The following is a 16,928-nucleotide window of genomic DNA, read 5'->3' as shown; positions in this document are numbered from 1 at the left end:
ACAGCACCGGCCGGATGTCCACCTTCACACTCGTCCCCTCATGCTCCCTCGCGACCATCACACCTTTGTACCTACTATTCGAAGTCCCCCACCCTTTCACCGCCCTGAGCCTCGGCTCTTTCACATCGCCTGAGACCACCTTGACAGACAGCCGGAGCATCGAATCATTCGATCTTAACAAAATATCATGATTCTTTAGCTCTATTGCTCCCCCGAGTGATACCTTTGGGATCTTGATCAAGGGTTGACACATTGGATGCAGTTCTTGTCCGCTTGCAAGAAAAGTCGACACGAGTTGCTGAATCTCCTCGTCGACGAGGTAATCTGGCCGTGCGGACAGCTGCCTTTGTGATACGTAGGATACTTCTGTGGGCCCAGAAATTTGGCCGAGATGCAGGGAGTGAAGGGCTACGATTGAGAGGATGGCGTATGTGAGCCGGAAGAGTATCTGGTAGCGCGCAAGAGCTGGATGAAGAAACGGGGGTCAGCTGTATGGCGTACGACTCGGCCGTCGTTGCGTGCTTGCATGGCAAAAGGTCCTTTTACCTTTCCGCCTTATACCTGCTAGTCTCGCTTCCAGCGTAGTTGCTTCATCCAGGACCTGCGCATCATTTTCATCTTCATCTTCCGAGACGACCTCTGCTCGGGGAAGTAATGGTTTTACAAAGAAATGAATTAAAAAAAAAGGCCGGTATGTTATCCAGACAATCCGATATCGAGAGTTGTTCCTTGTCCTTCGATCCTCTACCTTTCTCTTTGTGCTCAAAACTGACTGTCGGTGTCTCTGTGTGCAGTGGAATATCTTCAGATCGTCCTCTGAGTTGTCTCTGGATGGAACCGTGCTGTATATCCCTCTTGGATCGTTCATCGTTATAGTGCCTCTCTTTGATACGGATGATGAATAATGGATAACGAAGCAGAGTGCAATCCGTGTTTATGAGGTGCGCAACACTTCTATACCGCACCATCATTCTTCACATTCCATATACAACTCACTTGGCCCCTGGATTTTGCGACGTCCCTTCGGATTTATTCCGAGCGACCATTTGAACAAAAGCTCTTCGTCATCGATGCTAGCTATAATCGCGCTGGGTATTCCTCAAGGAAGGGTGCGTATGGTCGCCTGCGTGACTCGGGCTGGAAAACAGCGCCTTACCCAGGTTCACATTCTGCGTCGTCCTCAGACCCCACGTCGTCCGTCATAAGGGAGCGAAGGGAGATGAAAGTTCAGTGCTTCGACTCTTAGATGGACCTTCTCTGGAACCCTTATCCACGGCCAGGATTTGCTTCTCTTGAGGGGATCGGTAGCTCTGGTCCTGGTGCCCGTTAAGCACAAGCTGCGCCATGAACGCACAGCTCTTGATGCTTCTGCACCATTGTCGGTATCAAACTATGCCAGTGGGCGAAGCTGTGAGAATGAATAGTCACATTTGTATTCTGAAGCCTATTTTGCTTGTGGCCAATCTGTGGTCGGGGGCCGCGTCTTTTCCTCGCTGCTTCCTCTCACTCCCGCTAATGACTACCGCCAAGATATACCGCCCGCGCTTTCAAGCACCTCCACTCGCTCGCGCTCACTCACAATATATATATACTTCCGCACACAATTGCAACTTCCTGTCTTTGTTTTCTGTCTTCGTTTCTCCAACTACCACACAGCACCACTTCGTAGGTGTGTGAAGACCTAGAAGAGGGTTTGCGCGACCTGCTCTGTCCTAGCCTAGATACCGCTACCGATGTACTACAGGCAGGCGGACTCAGTGAAGGCGGCCGTCACCACCAACGTCAACATAGACTTCAGGAGACGATCATGAGCGTTGCCACCTTCACCTCTTCACCTGCTCTGCAATCCAACCGCAGAAAGACCCAGTTCAGGTCAGTGGATACGGCGATGAATGCAGCCACATGCTGGCGGAAGAATATGCAGTAGATGTCATCCAGCATATGCACGACAGGGAGGTACGTATGAATGCACTTATTCAAGGGAGACGACATCTTGTCTTTTCGGTGGCTATGGGGGCGTCTTGGTTAATACCGCCTTTGACCATCTGCTTAGGCTCAGCTTTCGCTTGACGCGGGCAGCCGGTTGTTCCTCACAATAGACCTATTCAATCGAGTCTTCAGCATTCCTGACCACCGTACCGGCCCGTTATCCAAGGAGCAGCACAGAAGGAATATCACAGCCTGTTCGCATGGGGTTACGCATGCCTGATGATCGCGTCCAAGCTCGAGTAACGGCACCCGTTTGCAGTTCCCGAGTACTTTGTTATGAAGTTGCAGAGCCAGGGAGTTCCTATGGCAGAGCAAGGCTTTTGCAAGCTAGAGCGAACATTGTTGCGAGCGATCGGTTACAACGTCAGCCGGCCGGGTCTCATGTCGTTTCTGCGCTTGTGCAGCTTTGTGGACGACTGTGGTTTTTTTTTTTTTTTTTTTTTTTTTTTTGGGCGCGGACTGTAACCAAGTACGCTTCGGTTGCAACCTTGGGCCACGGGCCATTCCTCACCCACATACCGTTGTTGCAGACAGCAACTGCTTTAGACCGCTGTCGCAAGTTGAATGGGCGCATGGATTGGGTAAGGACAAGATAACCATAGGTTGTTGGCAATATTAAGGTTCAGCATTTATATTGTTTGTCTTCCTTATATTGCTATTAGCACAGTGGGATGAAGTGATGGCGTTGTACTCTGGCTACGAGGCAAGCGGGGTAGAGGCCGCTACGTCGGATATGATGGATTTCTTTGTATTGAGTACGGTTAGGTAATATGGGCTCCAGCAGCACAACACAATAAAGCGACACATGTTGAAGAGGACTATCTGCAGACACAAGGACGTCAGTGCCAATTATTTTTCTCCCACGCACATCTGCAGCTTGGAAGAGGGAGGAAGAGACAGACTGGTGCTCAGATACATCGAGATAACAACAACACGAACAGCATTGACGCCCAGGGAGAGAGAGATAGGGAGAGGGAAAAGAAAGGACGCGACGGCGACCCGAGTGAGGGAGCGGAGGAGCGCAGGAGGGGCGAGTTGCCTACCATAAGAGGAAGCGTAGTCAGGCACACCCGCAGCAGAGAATTTGTTGTGCGACTTTCGCATGAAGACGGTGCGCGCGGGTTAGAAGGTTTCCCACTAATTAGTGGGGAATGGGTCATGAGGAGTGCCAGATATACTTAAGCCCTAACCTAACGCACACTTCCTTCTCTTTTCTTCTCTTCTCTTTCTTTTTCTCTCGTCCTTACTTCTACCCTTTCATCCTCCTGTCTGTCCCCCATCCTCCATGGGCTGCGTTTCCTCCAAGCATATCCACCTCGCCGACACCGCTTCTGTCTCCCGCAAGGCCAAGTCCACCGACCTGCCCTCCTACCCGTCATCTTCGAATTCCTCAGCTGTCCACCCGCCCTCATACTCATCCGATATGAAGCTTGATATCAGCACAAACGAGACTGGGCCGGTATTGAACGAGCCCCAGGGGATTCACCATCCCAAGGCTGCCCTTCGTGAAGAGACGGTGCACCAGTTGAGGTATAGAGGCATTTGATAGTACTCGCACACCTTTTTTTTTTTGTTTTTTTTGGTGGGTGTCTCTGTTTTAACGGTCCGTTTTGTTTCTGTTACGGACACTTAGCAAGGAGTTCAATGCGGACCCCAAGAACCTGATGATCCAGAATGCGGCGCACTCGCTCGATTTCTCGACGTTGATCACGAACCGCTCAGTCCTGGTGGAGGACTCCCATGTGTTTAACACCAAGATCCCGATCGAGAGCATGGTCACGAACCAGAAGTCATCCGGCCGATGCTGGATCTTTGCGGCCCTGAACGTCTTTAGGGTCGAGGTCATGAAGAAGTATAACCTTGAACAGTTTGAACTCTCTCAGGGGTATCTCTTCTTCTGGGACAAGTTCGAGAAGAGCAATTGTAAGTCAATATTTTTTTTTTTTTTTTTTTTTTTTTGTCGTGTGGTATTGTGAAGAGCGGAGGAATAGATAAGAGGGCCACGTTATTGCGGAAGTGAGGACGACCGGAAAGGGTCTTGTTCATGTGCCCTTGAAGATTAAGGTTTCCCAAATGTACTCACGCTCAATCTCACGCTCACCTGCATCTTTTAATCGCTTGCGAACAGGGTTCCTGGAATGCATGATCGACCTGCGCGACCGAGACGTGAACGACCGTGTGGTGCAACACCTCCTCAAGGAACCCGTCAACGACGGTGGCCAGTGGGATATGCTCATCAACCTCGTCGAGCGGTACGGAGTCGTTCCCAAATCCTTCTATCCGGAATCCTTCAGCTCCTCGAATTCTGGAAAGCTCAACGCCCTCGTTATCTCGAAGCTGCGTGATCATGCTGTGGCCCTGCGGAGGATGGCTGCGAGCGGACATTCTCTCGAACAACTTCGCCATCAAAAGGAAAAGGCGCTGAAGGAGATCTATACGATCATGGCCATCACTTTGGGTGAGCCACCCAAGAAGCCGTTTACGTGGGCGTTCAGGAACAAGGATAACAAGTACTTTGAGTTCAAGGACTTGACTCCTCAAAAGTACTTCAAGGAACACGTCGGTTATCCTGTAGGTGGTAGTGATTGTGCTGTCTATATGGGGAGATATGAATAGTGGACGTAGTCGAGACAGAGCTGACCCCCCCCCCCCCCACCTGTCTTCTTTTCTTCGTTTTCTCGTGATAAACATTAGGTCTCGGACACGATCTCGATCATTAACGATCCCCGCAACAAGGTCATGGCACTCTACACGGTCCAGTACCTCGGCAACATCTCCGGAGGACACCCTATCCGCTACGTGAATGCCCCCATCGAGGATCTTAAGCACCTCGCCATCCAGAAGCTCAAATCCGGCAAGCCCGTAAGTCGCCTCGTTGTCAAAGAGTAAAAGTTGTGAGCAAAAACAGGACCTCAGGCGACCACACAGTCTAACCATCCATATGTCACCCTCATCCTTCTAGGTCTGGTTTGGCGCGGATGTGGGCAAGTACTTGCACCGGGATGCTGGCATCCTGGACCCGAAGCTGTTCCAGTACGACCTCGCATTTAACGTCTCCTTCAACATGACCAAGGCCGAGCGTCTTATCCACGGTGAGTCGCTCATGACCCACGCCATGGTCTTTACAGGCGTGCATCTGGACGAGCACGGCAAACCTGTCCGCTGGCGCGTCGAGAACTCCTGGGGCGATGTCGGCGGCGATAAGGGATACCTAACCATGAGCGATGCCTGGTTCAGCGAGTTCGTCTACCAGGTCGTGCTCGAGAAGGCCATCGTGCCCAAAAAGTTCTTGGAGGTCCTTGAGCAGGAGGTTCATGTCCTCCCGGCCTTTGATCCCATGGGCGCCTTGGCTTAAAAGGAAGGAGAAGAACGAAGACGACCTATATCCGCCTTGTATATTCATCCATGATGGTTTTATTTATCAAGCAATAAAACATATCCAATCCAGTCTACTTGTATAAACAACTATTCACGGGAGAAATATTTATTGGGGCTGGGCAAAGGTTGCGGATATGGCGTTTGCATGATATACAAAATGATGATGAGGGGTTGTTGATGTATTGCAGTCAATTGCAGCCCATGTACATAATCTCGCGATTACTTCTTCTTGCCAGACTTCTTCTTTCGGAGTCGAGCACGTTCCGAGGCCGTCAAAGGCGTCTTGGATGAAGACGAGCCAGATACAGGACGAGACGTCGATGCCGAGGGTGAATCTTCGCCAGACTGGTTTTGTCCTTCTTTCTTGTTGTCCTGATCCGCTAGCTCTTCCACACTCTCATCAATTCCGTCCGCAGCGACTGCAGCAGGGGTTGCGATGGCCAAGGTCGAAGCCGAGGGCTCAATCACAATCTGTGCCAGTTCTGCCGGGTCCGCGGACTCAGGCACCTGATCCTGGACAGAAGTTACCGCTGCAGCTATGGGAACAGCAGTCGATGCTGCAGGCTCAGTCTCTGTTGCTGCTGATCCTTTCGTGTGCTGTCGAGGCTCCTTGCGCCCCTTGCCCTTCTTTTTGGTATCCGAGTCGTCGGACTGGGCGCCGTCAACGGTGGCATCATCTTCCAGCTGCTGCTCCTCTCTAATCTGTTGTTTCCACATTTCGTAGTATACACCTGTATCGGTCACCAGAAGAAAAAAATGTTAAAGATGTTAAAACAAAGAGAACATCAATGGTCAAGTAAATGTTAAAAAGACGCTCGCCTGTAGTAAATACATACCTTCGCCGCCGTTAGCGATCGCTCGCTCGATAAGTTCGTTGTGCGTTCCCTGCTCCACAATGACGCCGTCCTTGATACACAAAATCAGATCAGAGTTGACAATCGTGCTCAACCGGTGCGCAACCACAAGCGTCGTCCTGTTCTCCGTCATCCTCGCCAATGCGGCCTGGATCTGGCTCTCTGTTGTGCTGTCCAACGCCGAGGTTGCCTCGTCCAAAAGCACGATTGGCGGGTTCTTCAAAATCGTGCGCGCGATTGCCACACGTTGTTTTTCGCCTCCAGACAATCTCAATCCACGCTCCCCGACCTTGGTAGAGTACTGATCCGGGAAATCCTGCACAATCTTGTCATGAATCTGTGCAGCCTTGGCAGCGGCTTCAACCTCTTCTTTGGAAGCATCTGTCCGTCCATAGTTAATGTTGTAGTAGATCGAATCGTTGAAAAGCACTGAATCCTGAGGCACGACGCCGATCTGCTCTCGAAGACTCAGCTGAGTCTTTTGTGAGATGTCCTGGCCATCGATCAGGATACGTCCAGAAGAGACATCATAGAACCGGAATAGCAAGCGCAAGAGGGTTGACTTTCCTGATCCAGTGGGTCCGACCAGGGCAACAGTCTTGCCCTTGGGCACCGTGAAATTGATGTTCTGAAGACCCTTCTGGCGCGTGTCGTACTGGAAGCTGACGTTCTCAAAAACGACCTCGCCCGCGGTGACGATCAATGGGCCCGCGCCTGGGATGTCCTTCACACTCTGATTCTGGTCCAAAATCTTGATCAGCTTTTCCATGTCAATGAGGTTCTGCTGGAGCGAACGATAATACCATCCTAACCAGTTGAGCTATAAAATAATAGGAAAAAGGCCGTGGTTAGTTTTTGAGTCATTGATCACCCCTTTCCTGCCCATTATCCACAAGATACGTACTGGAGTGTGGAGCTGGGTCAAATAGACGATATATTGCACAAAATCCTCGACTTCGCGTTCGCCCAAGGAAATCTCGTACGCGCACAGCAAACATCCCGCCAACATGCCCACCGTGATCACGAACGACTGCAACAGGTTGAGGAGCTGGTACGAAAGCTGGCTCTTGTAATCCGCCACCATCAGCCTCCTGATCGCGTCCGAATACCGGTTGGTCTCAAATTCCTCCGCTGTGTAATACTTGACGGTCTCGTAGTTCAGTAGCGAGTCAACGGCCTTTGCGCGGGCATCGTTGTCAAAGTTGATCATGGCTCTACGGAAGTGGGTACGCCATTCGGTGACGACGACAATGACGATGATATAGGCGACAATGGTGATCAACACGATGACTCCGTACTTCCAACTCCAGTAGTAGCAGAAGTAAAACACGGCAATCGACACGTCCGCGACCACAGGTATCATCTGGAACAAAAACGTGCTCAGGAGCGATACGATCGAGCTCGTGCCGCGGTCCAGAATCCGGAGCAGTTCCCCGGTCTTGCGGTTCAAATGGAACTGCAGCGAGAGTGTTTGGACATGCTCAAAGAATCGGATTGTCAGCGTGCTGTTACTGTACTGCTCGATAGGGATCCATGCCCATCCGCGAAGCACAGAGATGAGACCAGAGCTACCCTGCAGGTAGCGAAGGAAGACGAATAGAATAATGCTCCAGATATTGAATGCTACACAAGAGAGATAGATGGTAGTGGTGAATAAGAGCCTAAACAGTTGCTGTCGTGAGAATTGTTGAGCCTTCAGTACTCGGTCGCTTACAATGATCCGTGCGCAGCTCCTGAATAACGCGACCGGTCTGCCAAGGCACCAGGACGTTGACGATACGGCCCAAGCCAATTAACACAAAGGTCAAGAAGATCAAGAACTGCAGCCAGGAGTCGTCTTTGGGATAAACAAACGGAAACACACGCTTCAGCTTTGGCCAAAAACCCTTGAACGCATTCGCACGCTCCTCCTCCTCGGTCTTGATCTTCTTTTGGATATCCACTTCGGACGAGGACCCCATGGCCGGATTGATTCCGTTGACATCGTTCTTCTTGGATGAGCCAAAGGCTGCGGCAAAGGTGCCGTATGCACCGGCTCTCCTGGATGATGAGGCCATCAGACCGCTGCTCTCAGGTGCTCCTGCATCGAGCACTCGAAGGGCCTCAAGGTCATCTTCTCGGGATTCCCTCTTGTGATGGACAATCGACAGCAGGGCTAGAATCCACAGGAGTGCGTAGCGGACGGTGAAGATGGCCACCAGTGCGAGGTCGAACTTATCGGAGCCAGAGGTAGTGTCTAGATGCAACAAGGAGACCATGCATCAGATATTTGGTTTCATGGGTCCGTGGTAGAAAATGTACAAATATGGTCATTTAGGGGACGCTGTACCATTGGGTAGAGTCTCGAGATGGAACCAGCCGATAAACGAGTCGCCTGCCAAGGCCAGCCACCAGAAGCCGTAGTTGGCCCAGCTCCACTGCCCACCCTTGGCGACCTCGACATACATCAGCAGCAGATTCGCCACGACCGCGACAAAGAACATCAGGTTATAGAGCACCAGCAGCAGGCCGGACCAGACATGATCGACGATCGCACGCAGACAGATCACCGCCAGACTCGCAACGAACGAAAAGGCCACAACGTAGTTGAGAAGCACAATGGCCTGGCTGAGCTTCGTGGCCTTGGGCCCTCTAGCTCTTTCGGAGCCATCTTCTTGATTGACTTCAGAGAGCAGTGGGCGGTAGTAGGATCGCACCCTGAGGACGAAAAAGTAGCTGTGCAGCATTTCGTGTGCGATGCAAGATGACACAGGTTAGCAACTTTTGATTCTCATTCTTCCCCTTCCTTACGATCGACATTTTCAGTGTAGCAGATGAATCTGTAGCCGCCGATGGTGGCAGGAACACGTACCGATAGATGCTGGCGAGGATCGTGAAGGATAAGAGACCCAGGGGGAGGAGCAGCTCCGCCTCATGGTGATCATGGGGCTCGGATATGGAGGTCGCGCTGGCCATCTTGGCCGAACGTGAAGACATATGGGGCGGATAGGGGGAGGAGCAAAATGGGAATGGATAGGATGCGCCGGCCTCTTCGTCAGCGGATCAGCACCTGTTCCGGAGGAGAAGGTGAATGGGGGATGATGGAGGAGGAGAGATGGCAGAGGGGACGGCCATGGATGCCAAGACAAGGAATCTTCGGTCTTAGTCCGGGCACACAAACTTTTTTTTTTTTTTTTTTTTTTCAGTGGTCTCAGCGCAGCGCCCGGATTGGTCAGCGAAATCCCTCAACCCCCCTCGATCTGATGAACGTTTTACAGCTATTTATCATACGCGCAATTTGCTCTCCACCGGTGGACTATGATTATTACCGTGGCTATGGCGATACGATTACATGATTAGGCAAAGGTAGAAGGGGGGACTATAGTACAAGAAACCTCGTCGGCCTAGGCAATAAAGTGGACGACCTTGCGAGCGGCCTTTTTCCAGAACGGAAGGTGCGCGTCCCCGTCCTCGTCCTCTTCCTCCTTGGTCTCCACAGCCTTGGATGTGCCGCGAAGGATTGTGGGACGGCCAGAGTCCAGATCGACCTCGAGTAACGGCACCAGCTTGGTCTTGTAGTAGACCTTCCAGATAATGATCGACAGGAAGAACACAGGGGCACCCACAAAGACTGCAACAACTCCCTCCGCATTAAAGGGATCCGCAGTGACAGCCTGGTATCCCTCCAGAAACACGATCATCAGCGCCAACAGGATCGAGATATAGCAGCTGTACGGGAACAAGGGAGCAACGTAAGGCAACTCGGATAAGGAGCGACCCTGGGCCTTGAACGCAGCGCGGAAGCGGAGATGGATGATTGAGATCGACATCCACGTCAGCAGCGCAGACATCCCCGTCAGGTTGACCAGCCAGGTAAACACCACTCCTGTACCAACTATATCCGCCACAAACGCGACGCTGGCAATCAGGGTCACAAAGAGGAGCGAATACAAGGGGACACCGCGGCTGTTGACGCGTCCAAAAATAGCAGGCATCTTGCCCTCACGACCCATGGCCATTAGCGTTCGAGTGGATGCGTAGAAGGAGCTCTGACCGGCCGACAACACTGCTGTCAAGAGAACTGCGTTGATAGCATGATCCGCACCAGGTAGCTTCGCCATTTTGAAAACAATCGTGAACGGAGCCATGGGTGCAGCCTCATTGACACTCGCTCCTGCAGAGTCCAGTAGATTGGGGTCTGTATATGGGATGACCAATCCAATGACCGCAATAGAGAGGATGTAGAAGAGGAGGATACGCCAGAATGTGTGACGGATGGCCTTGGGCACAGCTTTGCCGGGGTTGGCGGACTCTCCTGCAGTGATTCCGACGAGCTCAGTGCCCCCAAAGCTGAAGAACGCCCAAACACAGGTTGTGAAGACATTGACGGTCCTTTCCCGAGCGGTCTCTCCAACAATGGGTGCTCCCTCGATGTGCCAGTTACGGCCGCCAATGGTGTCGCCTCCAACTGCACCAGCATCGACCAAGATTCCGACGATGATAAAGATGACACAAGTCAGGACCTTGATCATGCTGAGCCAGTACTCCAGTTCACCAAATGCCTTGACACCGAGCAGGGTGATTCCGACCAGGATAACAATGAACACAAGGGCAGGGATCCACATCCTGAGATCAGGCCACCAATACTGTAGAATCAATCCTGCAGAGGTGACCTCGATCGTGACAGTGATGATCCACTGGAAAGCATAGCCGGCCCCGAGGCCGAATCCCAGGGCGGGGTCGACGAATCGTGTACCAAAGCTTGTGAAAGCACCGGGCAAGGGCAAATATGCCGACATTTCTCCGAGGGACGTGACAATGAAGAAGACCATGATACCTATTCAGCAATGAGATACACAGACGCGCAGTGAGCATTTAAAGTTTTGCACGATGCAGGAGGATAGACAAAAAGAAACACATAATTATTCGCGATACAATTCTTCTTTCTTCGAGGCACAGGGGAGAGCCAATCTGGCAGGGCGATCGAAAAAAACAGGCGCCGGGATAGTCCGTTCACTTACCAACGATGGTATACGAGATCAAGGCGCCCAAAGGTCCGGCAGCGGCGACAGATCCTCCTGAGGACAAAAAGATGCCAGTACCGATAGTGCCTCCAATGGCAATCATCTGCAAGTGGCGCGACTTGAGGTCACGCTTGACCTCACCGAACTCCTGATCCTCGCCGAATTGAGCGGCGGCGGCGGTGTGCATTTGCTCAACCGTGTCGGACTCGTACTCTTGTTTCTCGGCCATGCTGGAAATAGCGCGAGGAGGGATATGAATGAGCGAGAGAAGTGGTACCGGGAGGAGTAAAAAGGAGAGGATGAGGATGAACTCGAGCAGTAGCGGCTGCCCAGACACTGCGGGGAGGAGAGGGAGGGGAGGAGGAGAGGGAGGGGAGGAGGAGAGGTGGAGACAAGGAAGAAAGAAAGGGAGTGAGGGCTGGGCACTTCAAATGATAAGGATTTTTAGGCCTGATTACAGTTTCTGCTGGCTGGCAACTTTAAGTCGAGTGGCCCAAAGTCACCATTTCCGATCGTTCTGATCGGGATAGACAACAAGCACCATTCAGGTGGTTGTGTTTATTAGCAGAAATCGGCCACAACGACAGCATCCTCGACAACCATCACACTGGTGAAGATCGAGCGAACAAGCGAGCACAAAGAGTCTAGGAGTCCTTTTCTGACGCAGTTTTTACGTCCTGTCTGAGTTGCAAGTTAGAATGCTTACGAGGACAGGTGTACATGAGTGAGCTTGAGATGGGAACAGGAATCGCCCGCCCAAGCGCCACTTTGACATGGCCAAAAGAGGAGCACAGAAGGCGCCATTGGGCATAGGGATGAGACAAATGTGCTGAATCCTCTATAATTGTAATTCATGTGACGTCCAAGCCATTCTCGCTGTGAAAATTCCAGAGCTAAAAAGTCTTAAACACCAAAGACCATCCGCGTCTCACACCTTCCCAGTTTCTACATCGTGATCGGGAAAGAATATTCTGCCTCTCCATCCATTACCCATTGAGGTGTGTAGCGCCAATCATATGGTTCGCTCGGAATTAGATGGCGGGTCCAAGGTGAACCCCCATGTGGTCTGATCGACAGCTGGCGGGATTCCTATTTTGCTTTTCTTCATTCACGTTGCTTGCTTCGCCTTTGCCCGCTTTTTTTTATCGTTTCTATTGTATTGAAAAACAGCAATCTATATTGTTCCTCTCGCATAGAGTAGCCGAACATGTTGGCCAAGTACACGCGTTGCAAGAGGCAAATGCGTTGGTAAGCTTACTCAGTGTGCATTAAGTAAATGGTTTATATACGTGGGCGCAGTTCAAATAGGGGGCGAAGGAGAGGACGCGAAAAAAAAAAAAAAAAAAAAAAAAAAAAAAACATGCTGTGCACTAGCGCTCACTTTCTTCATTCATTTTTCTTGTAAAGAAATGCGGTGATCTGAGATGCTCGTCGGAGGTGCTCTAGATTCACTTCTGCTGGCGGGATGCGTTCCAAACACAAGGCGAACATGGAGGTAAGCAAGGAAGAGTGTTCCAGAAAGAGTCATTGCAATATTAATATCATAAGTAGGTTAATAAATACATATTTAGTCTACTCCGGTGTAGAAGTTTAGAACCGATAAGGGGTAGCCGCAGGGTATAACGCTTTCAACAGAGAACTGGCACCGAGTAGTAACAAATTCAAGGGGTAGTAACACTTTCAGCAGTTTAATGAAAGCGTCACGGGCGTTGTCTTCAGCAGTAGGGGCAGGGGCAGGAGCAGGGGCAGAAGGATGCAATTTTATAAAGAGGAAATAAAAAGAACAAGAAAATCAACGTCCAGATTGGATTGTGCAACGGCAGGCCATCATGGGCCAAGCCCATAAAACCTACCAGGAGACCAGTGCCTCTAGCGCCAACAATGCTTGCGCTAGCATTGGTGCTCATCCTTTCACCGTCCCCATCGTCTCAACGTTTCACCAAGAAAGTTCCATCACCGTTCTTTGACAACCCAACCCATTACTACCAGTCACTCTATTCGCGACATCGCCCCCCTTGGTAAAGAGACCTGCAAGCAAAACTATTAACTCTATATCACGTCTCTGCTATCGGATTCTCCAGAGCCTTGTTGATTAGCATATTACCGACCGCATCTTGGTTACCTACCTCAGGGTAGTCCAGACTACTATTACTAATTTGTGGAGGGAAGATATAGACGAGTTTACTTTGCCTAAGGACATGGTTCAGGTCAGCACAGACGATTCTACAGTGCAGTTGAGTACCTGGGCTATTTTGCGACCGATATGGGGCCCCGACGCAAGAATATGGATGGTCCAGACACGTAGGTACACATGCGACGGACACGATTTCTTTTAAGACTATAGGTGCTATGCTTTACGCATTCCAGGATGAGCAAAAGAGTGAGTCGCTTTATTATGCGGCCAGCTTAGTAGTCTCGTTGACAAAGAGCTTCTTCCTTTGGGGTCTGGACAGCCATTTTTGCGTGTAGGATATATCCTTTATCATTTGATGGACCCCGAAGTCATTGTATCCAGCATGGCCTGTGGCGGTAAGAGTTTCATCCTTTGTGGAGAAAACTAACTTGTCTTGGCTCGGCTAAGAGGAGCCAGACTGTACGCATAATAGAAAATGACAGATTTTAATCGACATCGATTCTAGACCATGTCTAACATAATCCATCACTATAGAGCAGAGCTCCAAGACATCTTCCTTCTGATGAAAACAAAGCTGAAGGGTTCCTGCTATTGCAGACAGAAAGGGGTCTAATTGCTGATTAGCCTGTGCACACGAATGATAACAGAGACAAAGGACCCCATGAGAACTCCGAGTCCCACAAACAAACGCGTTCTTGATCAAAGCATGGTGCTGATCCACTAGCGTAAACAGAAAAGTGTTTAATTACCTATTAGTCTATGGGTACACATGGTGATACCGAGACCATGGTTCCCACTTAACCAGTTGAAAATGGTCGAAAAAGACGACTCAAATATTACAATGCACGTCTAGACCTAAGACAGCAGCGGCTCGAGAAAAAAAGTAGGAAAAAAGATCAGAATACATGGATCTACGTAGCGTTATTGAGCTGCTGCTGCAACAAAACACGAAAGGTGATGGTCGTCCAAGAAGAGTGTGCCTTTTTAAACCGAAAGAAACACTATCGGACACCACGGTTCATCACCGCCATTCTGCTTTGTCATCTAGCAAGAACAAGACGGCTATGGGATAACTCTCAAGAACAGTGGGGCGCCTGCGCAACACAAAATTGTGCTTGCCTCATCAGGATTTTTTCCCAACGCATTGACCAAACGAGTTGGGAGATCCCGTCCAAACAGACCATGAAATTGAGTGGCGAACGAATGGGGAAAGGCGCGCCTTTTTAAACCGAAAGAAACACTATCGGACACCACGGTTCATCACCGCCATTCTGCTTTGTCATCTAGCAGGAACAAGACGGCTATGGGATAACCCCCAAGAACAGTGGGGCGCCAGCGCAACACATGAGTGTGCCCGCCTTTCCCGGAACCTCACAACGGCTTGACCAAAGCAGTTTGAGCCCCTTCATTCCCCGCTATCGCCATCGATTTCAACACCTGGTTCCTTCTGGGATACATATATTACCCTGTAGAGAAATGGCAGACGACATCGCATGACTAAGGAGAGATCTATTGGAACATGGGAGGAGTAGCTGAATGGGCCGCTTTTGTGCGGTGGCGACGTTGATAAGCCACCAGGTACCCATTGGGCAGATCGCCAGAAGGTCGTCCTATCTGCTTCTATCTGCTTGAGCATCGCCCACGCAGCCCCGACCCAACATGAACCCAGCCCAGAAATCTTATCTATTTTTTTTTTTTTTTTATTGACGCCAGATCCCCCCAGACGCACAGGCGTGCCACAGGCTGCATTGTCCAAGCCTCGGCTTGGACTGTCAGCCGGCCGATAGTTACCGAAAGATAGCTAACAAAAGGCACCCCACTAAACTAATGGAAAATGAGGAACCAAATACCTATGATGCACATTCTGAGTCGTATGGTTTCTAATACTTGAGCCGGGGCCCAAAACCGCTACGCAACCTGTCGGGTCCGATGGGTCCTCTCCTAGTCAAGATCACGGGCCAATATGAATTTTATCCTCCTTCCTCTCTCCATCTCGTTCAACACCACCTTTCCCTGGAGATGGTCCACCAAGCGGCTGTCTGCTCTCCTCCTCGCCGCTGTCGTAACCTCCTCTTGGGGCTGTTGTCTCACAAAGCCCTGGGCCTCACCTCCTACCTGGACCCCGGCTTTCTTCATCCTCGTGCATATGCCCTCGGACTTTTCCCATGTCACTGTGGCACTACATCGCTCCTTCCATAGTTCCTCTCGGCCAAAAGCCTCAATTCGTTCTACAAAACGTCCAACCAGGTAAGCCGCGATGCTCTTCGACGTCTTCAAGAGCAGCGCCCAATCCGTTGTCAGGAACTTTGGTACGAGCCCGTGATATGTCTGTCGTTGTCCATAGCCAGGTAGGCGGTGCTGCCTGCTGTACGTTTTCTTGACTGTCCACTCCTTCTCCTTCTTCCTCGTGGACATTCTCTCTGTCCTCGTCACCATTGTCCCTGTCTCGCCGCTTCTTCAGCAGCCTTATCCAGTCATCATCCCGCGTATCCACCATCGTTTCCACTCCCCGGATCTCACGCAGACTCCACCAAAGGGTGTCTAGCTCGCACGGGGTAAAACTCGGTTCGGTGCGTGTGAATTATCGACCATCCTTGATTGCCTCCTCCATGTCGTGCAACCACTTTTTCTTCGCCTTATCCACCAAGGTGCGTCCAAGACTTAGAATCCCATCAAGTGTCTTTCTCCATTCTTCCTGTCGTCTGTTCTGTGTGGCTCTGCAGACCCAGAGGTGCTGGGCATCCTCCACCATGGTAAGGCACACTTGGCATCTGTCTGTGGTATACAGATTCGGCTTCCACCTGTGCATGTACTGCATGGTTGGCAGCATACCATGGATTTTCTTGATCCTGTGGGACCGATGGTTGCAATCCGCAAGGCTGGTGAAAAACCCCCTGGCGGATTTTTCTCATGTATTATAGCAAGGCTGGATTGCCACTCCACTTCTTCCCACTGCTGAATAAATTGTTTCGTTCGTTGTTGGCAAGTCCATGCATGATGGTTTCTGGCTGCAGACTGATGCTTGATCAAGTGGCGAATGTCGTCCTCCGCTGGCTGACCACAGAAGGTCGTATGTGTCTTCATGCCCGTGAAATATTGTGTGTTCAGTTGCCATGGCCGTCGCCCGCTGTCGTGTGCCTTGTCTGTCAATTCGTCAGCGGCCTCATTTCCAGTATCGCCACTGTGTCCTTTAACCCACTGAACATCTACTTTGCTGCCCTGCTGCACGTACGCCTCGTAGATCACGGCCCACCAGTTGGCATATGCTGCTCTCAACCGTCGTCGTGGAGTAGCTGTATGTCGATTCTTGACTAACGCCGCAAACTGTTGGACCACTGCTCTATTGTCGATATGAATAATGGCGTTGCGATCCCGGGGACAGCACAGAATTGTCGCGAGCAGACCCACCAGTTCTGCTTTGGTGGATGATGCGTAATCCGTCGTTGTACCACAGATAGCCGTCTGAAATGAGCCGTCGAGGCATCTATAGACACTACCGAACGATTGGCTGACTGTGTCCGAGCCAGCGTTCTTCACTGATCCATCCGAATAAAGGACAATTGCCCCTAG

The 16,928-nt window shown here is 50.9% G+C and overlaps 5 protein-coding genes across 5 annotated transcripts; 3 read left to right on the top strand and 2 right to left on the bottom strand.

Annotated features, from left to right (window-relative positions):
* Positions 1 to 1,344: 1,344 nt before the first annotated feature.
* BC939DRAFT_493795 (uncharacterized protein) lies at positions 1,345 to 2,944 on the top strand (the record flags this gene model as incomplete). Its single annotated transcript, XM_051559576.1, has 6 exons — positions 1,345 to 1,410; positions 1,670 to 1,872; positions 1,899 to 1,956; positions 2,100 to 2,228; positions 2,520 to 2,570; positions 2,657 to 2,944. The coding sequence occupies 6 exons, from the start codon at positions 1,345 to 1,347 to the stop codon at positions 2,756 to 2,758; spliced, it is 609 nt and encodes a 202-aa protein (XP_051411237.1). The 3' UTR covers positions 2,759 to 2,944.
* Positions 2,945 to 3,190: 246 nt separating this feature from the next.
* On the top strand, positions 3,191 to 5,419 carry BC939DRAFT_412061 (peptidase C1B, bleomycin hydrolase). The gene is made up of 5 exons (XM_051552947.1): positions 3,191 to 3,519; positions 3,623 to 3,912; positions 4,118 to 4,560; positions 4,684 to 4,851; positions 4,952 to 5,419. The coding sequence occupies exons 1-5, from the start codon at positions 3,275 to 3,277 to the stop codon at positions 5,342 to 5,344; spliced, it is 1,539 nt and encodes a 512-aa protein (XP_051411236.1). The 5' UTR covers positions 3,191 to 3,274; the 3' UTR covers positions 5,345 to 5,419.
* BC939DRAFT_454544 (uncharacterized protein) lies at positions 5,420 to 9,373 on the bottom strand. The gene is made up of 6 exons (XM_051556077.1): positions 9,073 to 9,373; positions 8,551 to 8,936; positions 7,936 to 8,457; positions 7,126 to 7,844; positions 6,204 to 7,041; positions 5,420 to 6,098 (listed from the first exon to the last, which is right to left on the bottom strand). Exons 1-6 carry the CDS (start codon positions 9,195 to 9,197, stop codon positions 5,587 to 5,589), a joined length of 3,102 nt encoding a protein of 1,033 aa, XP_051411235.1. The 5' UTR covers positions 9,198 to 9,373; the 3' UTR covers positions 5,420 to 5,586.
* Positions 9,374 to 9,604: 231 nt separating this feature from the next.
* BC939DRAFT_398261 (lysine-specific permease) lies at positions 9,605 to 11,411 on the bottom strand (the record flags this gene model as incomplete). The annotated part of the gene is made up of 2 exons (XM_051552413.1): positions 9,605 to 11,037; positions 11,222 to 11,411. The coding sequence occupies 2 exons, from the start codon at positions 11,409 to 11,411 to the stop codon at positions 9,605 to 9,607; spliced, it is 1,623 nt and encodes a 540-aa protein (XP_051411234.1).
* Positions 11,412 to 11,851: 440 nt separating this feature from the next.
* BC939DRAFT_454541 (uncharacterized protein) lies at positions 11,852 to 12,975 on the top strand. The gene is made up of 3 exons (XM_051556076.1): positions 11,852 to 12,472; positions 12,632 to 12,719; positions 12,796 to 12,975. Exons 1-2 carry the CDS (start codon positions 12,284 to 12,286, stop codon positions 12,668 to 12,670), a joined length of 228 nt encoding a protein of 75 aa, XP_051411233.1. The 5' UTR covers positions 11,852 to 12,283; the 3' UTR covers positions 12,671 to 12,719; positions 12,796 to 12,975.
* Positions 12,976 to 16,928: the final 3,953 nt, after the last annotated feature.

Source organism: Gamsiella multidivaricata (assembly GCF_025024155.1).
Source record: "Gamsiella multidivaricata strain RSA 2152 chromosome Unknown BC939scaffold_41, whole genome shotgun sequence".
Taxonomy (NCBI): domain Eukaryota; kingdom Fungi; phylum Mortierellomycota; class Mortierellomycetes; order Mortierellales; family Mortierellaceae; genus Gamsiella; species Gamsiella multidivaricata.
Note: the sequence above shows the minus strand (reverse complement) of the source record. Positions and strands in the feature narration are given on the sequence as shown.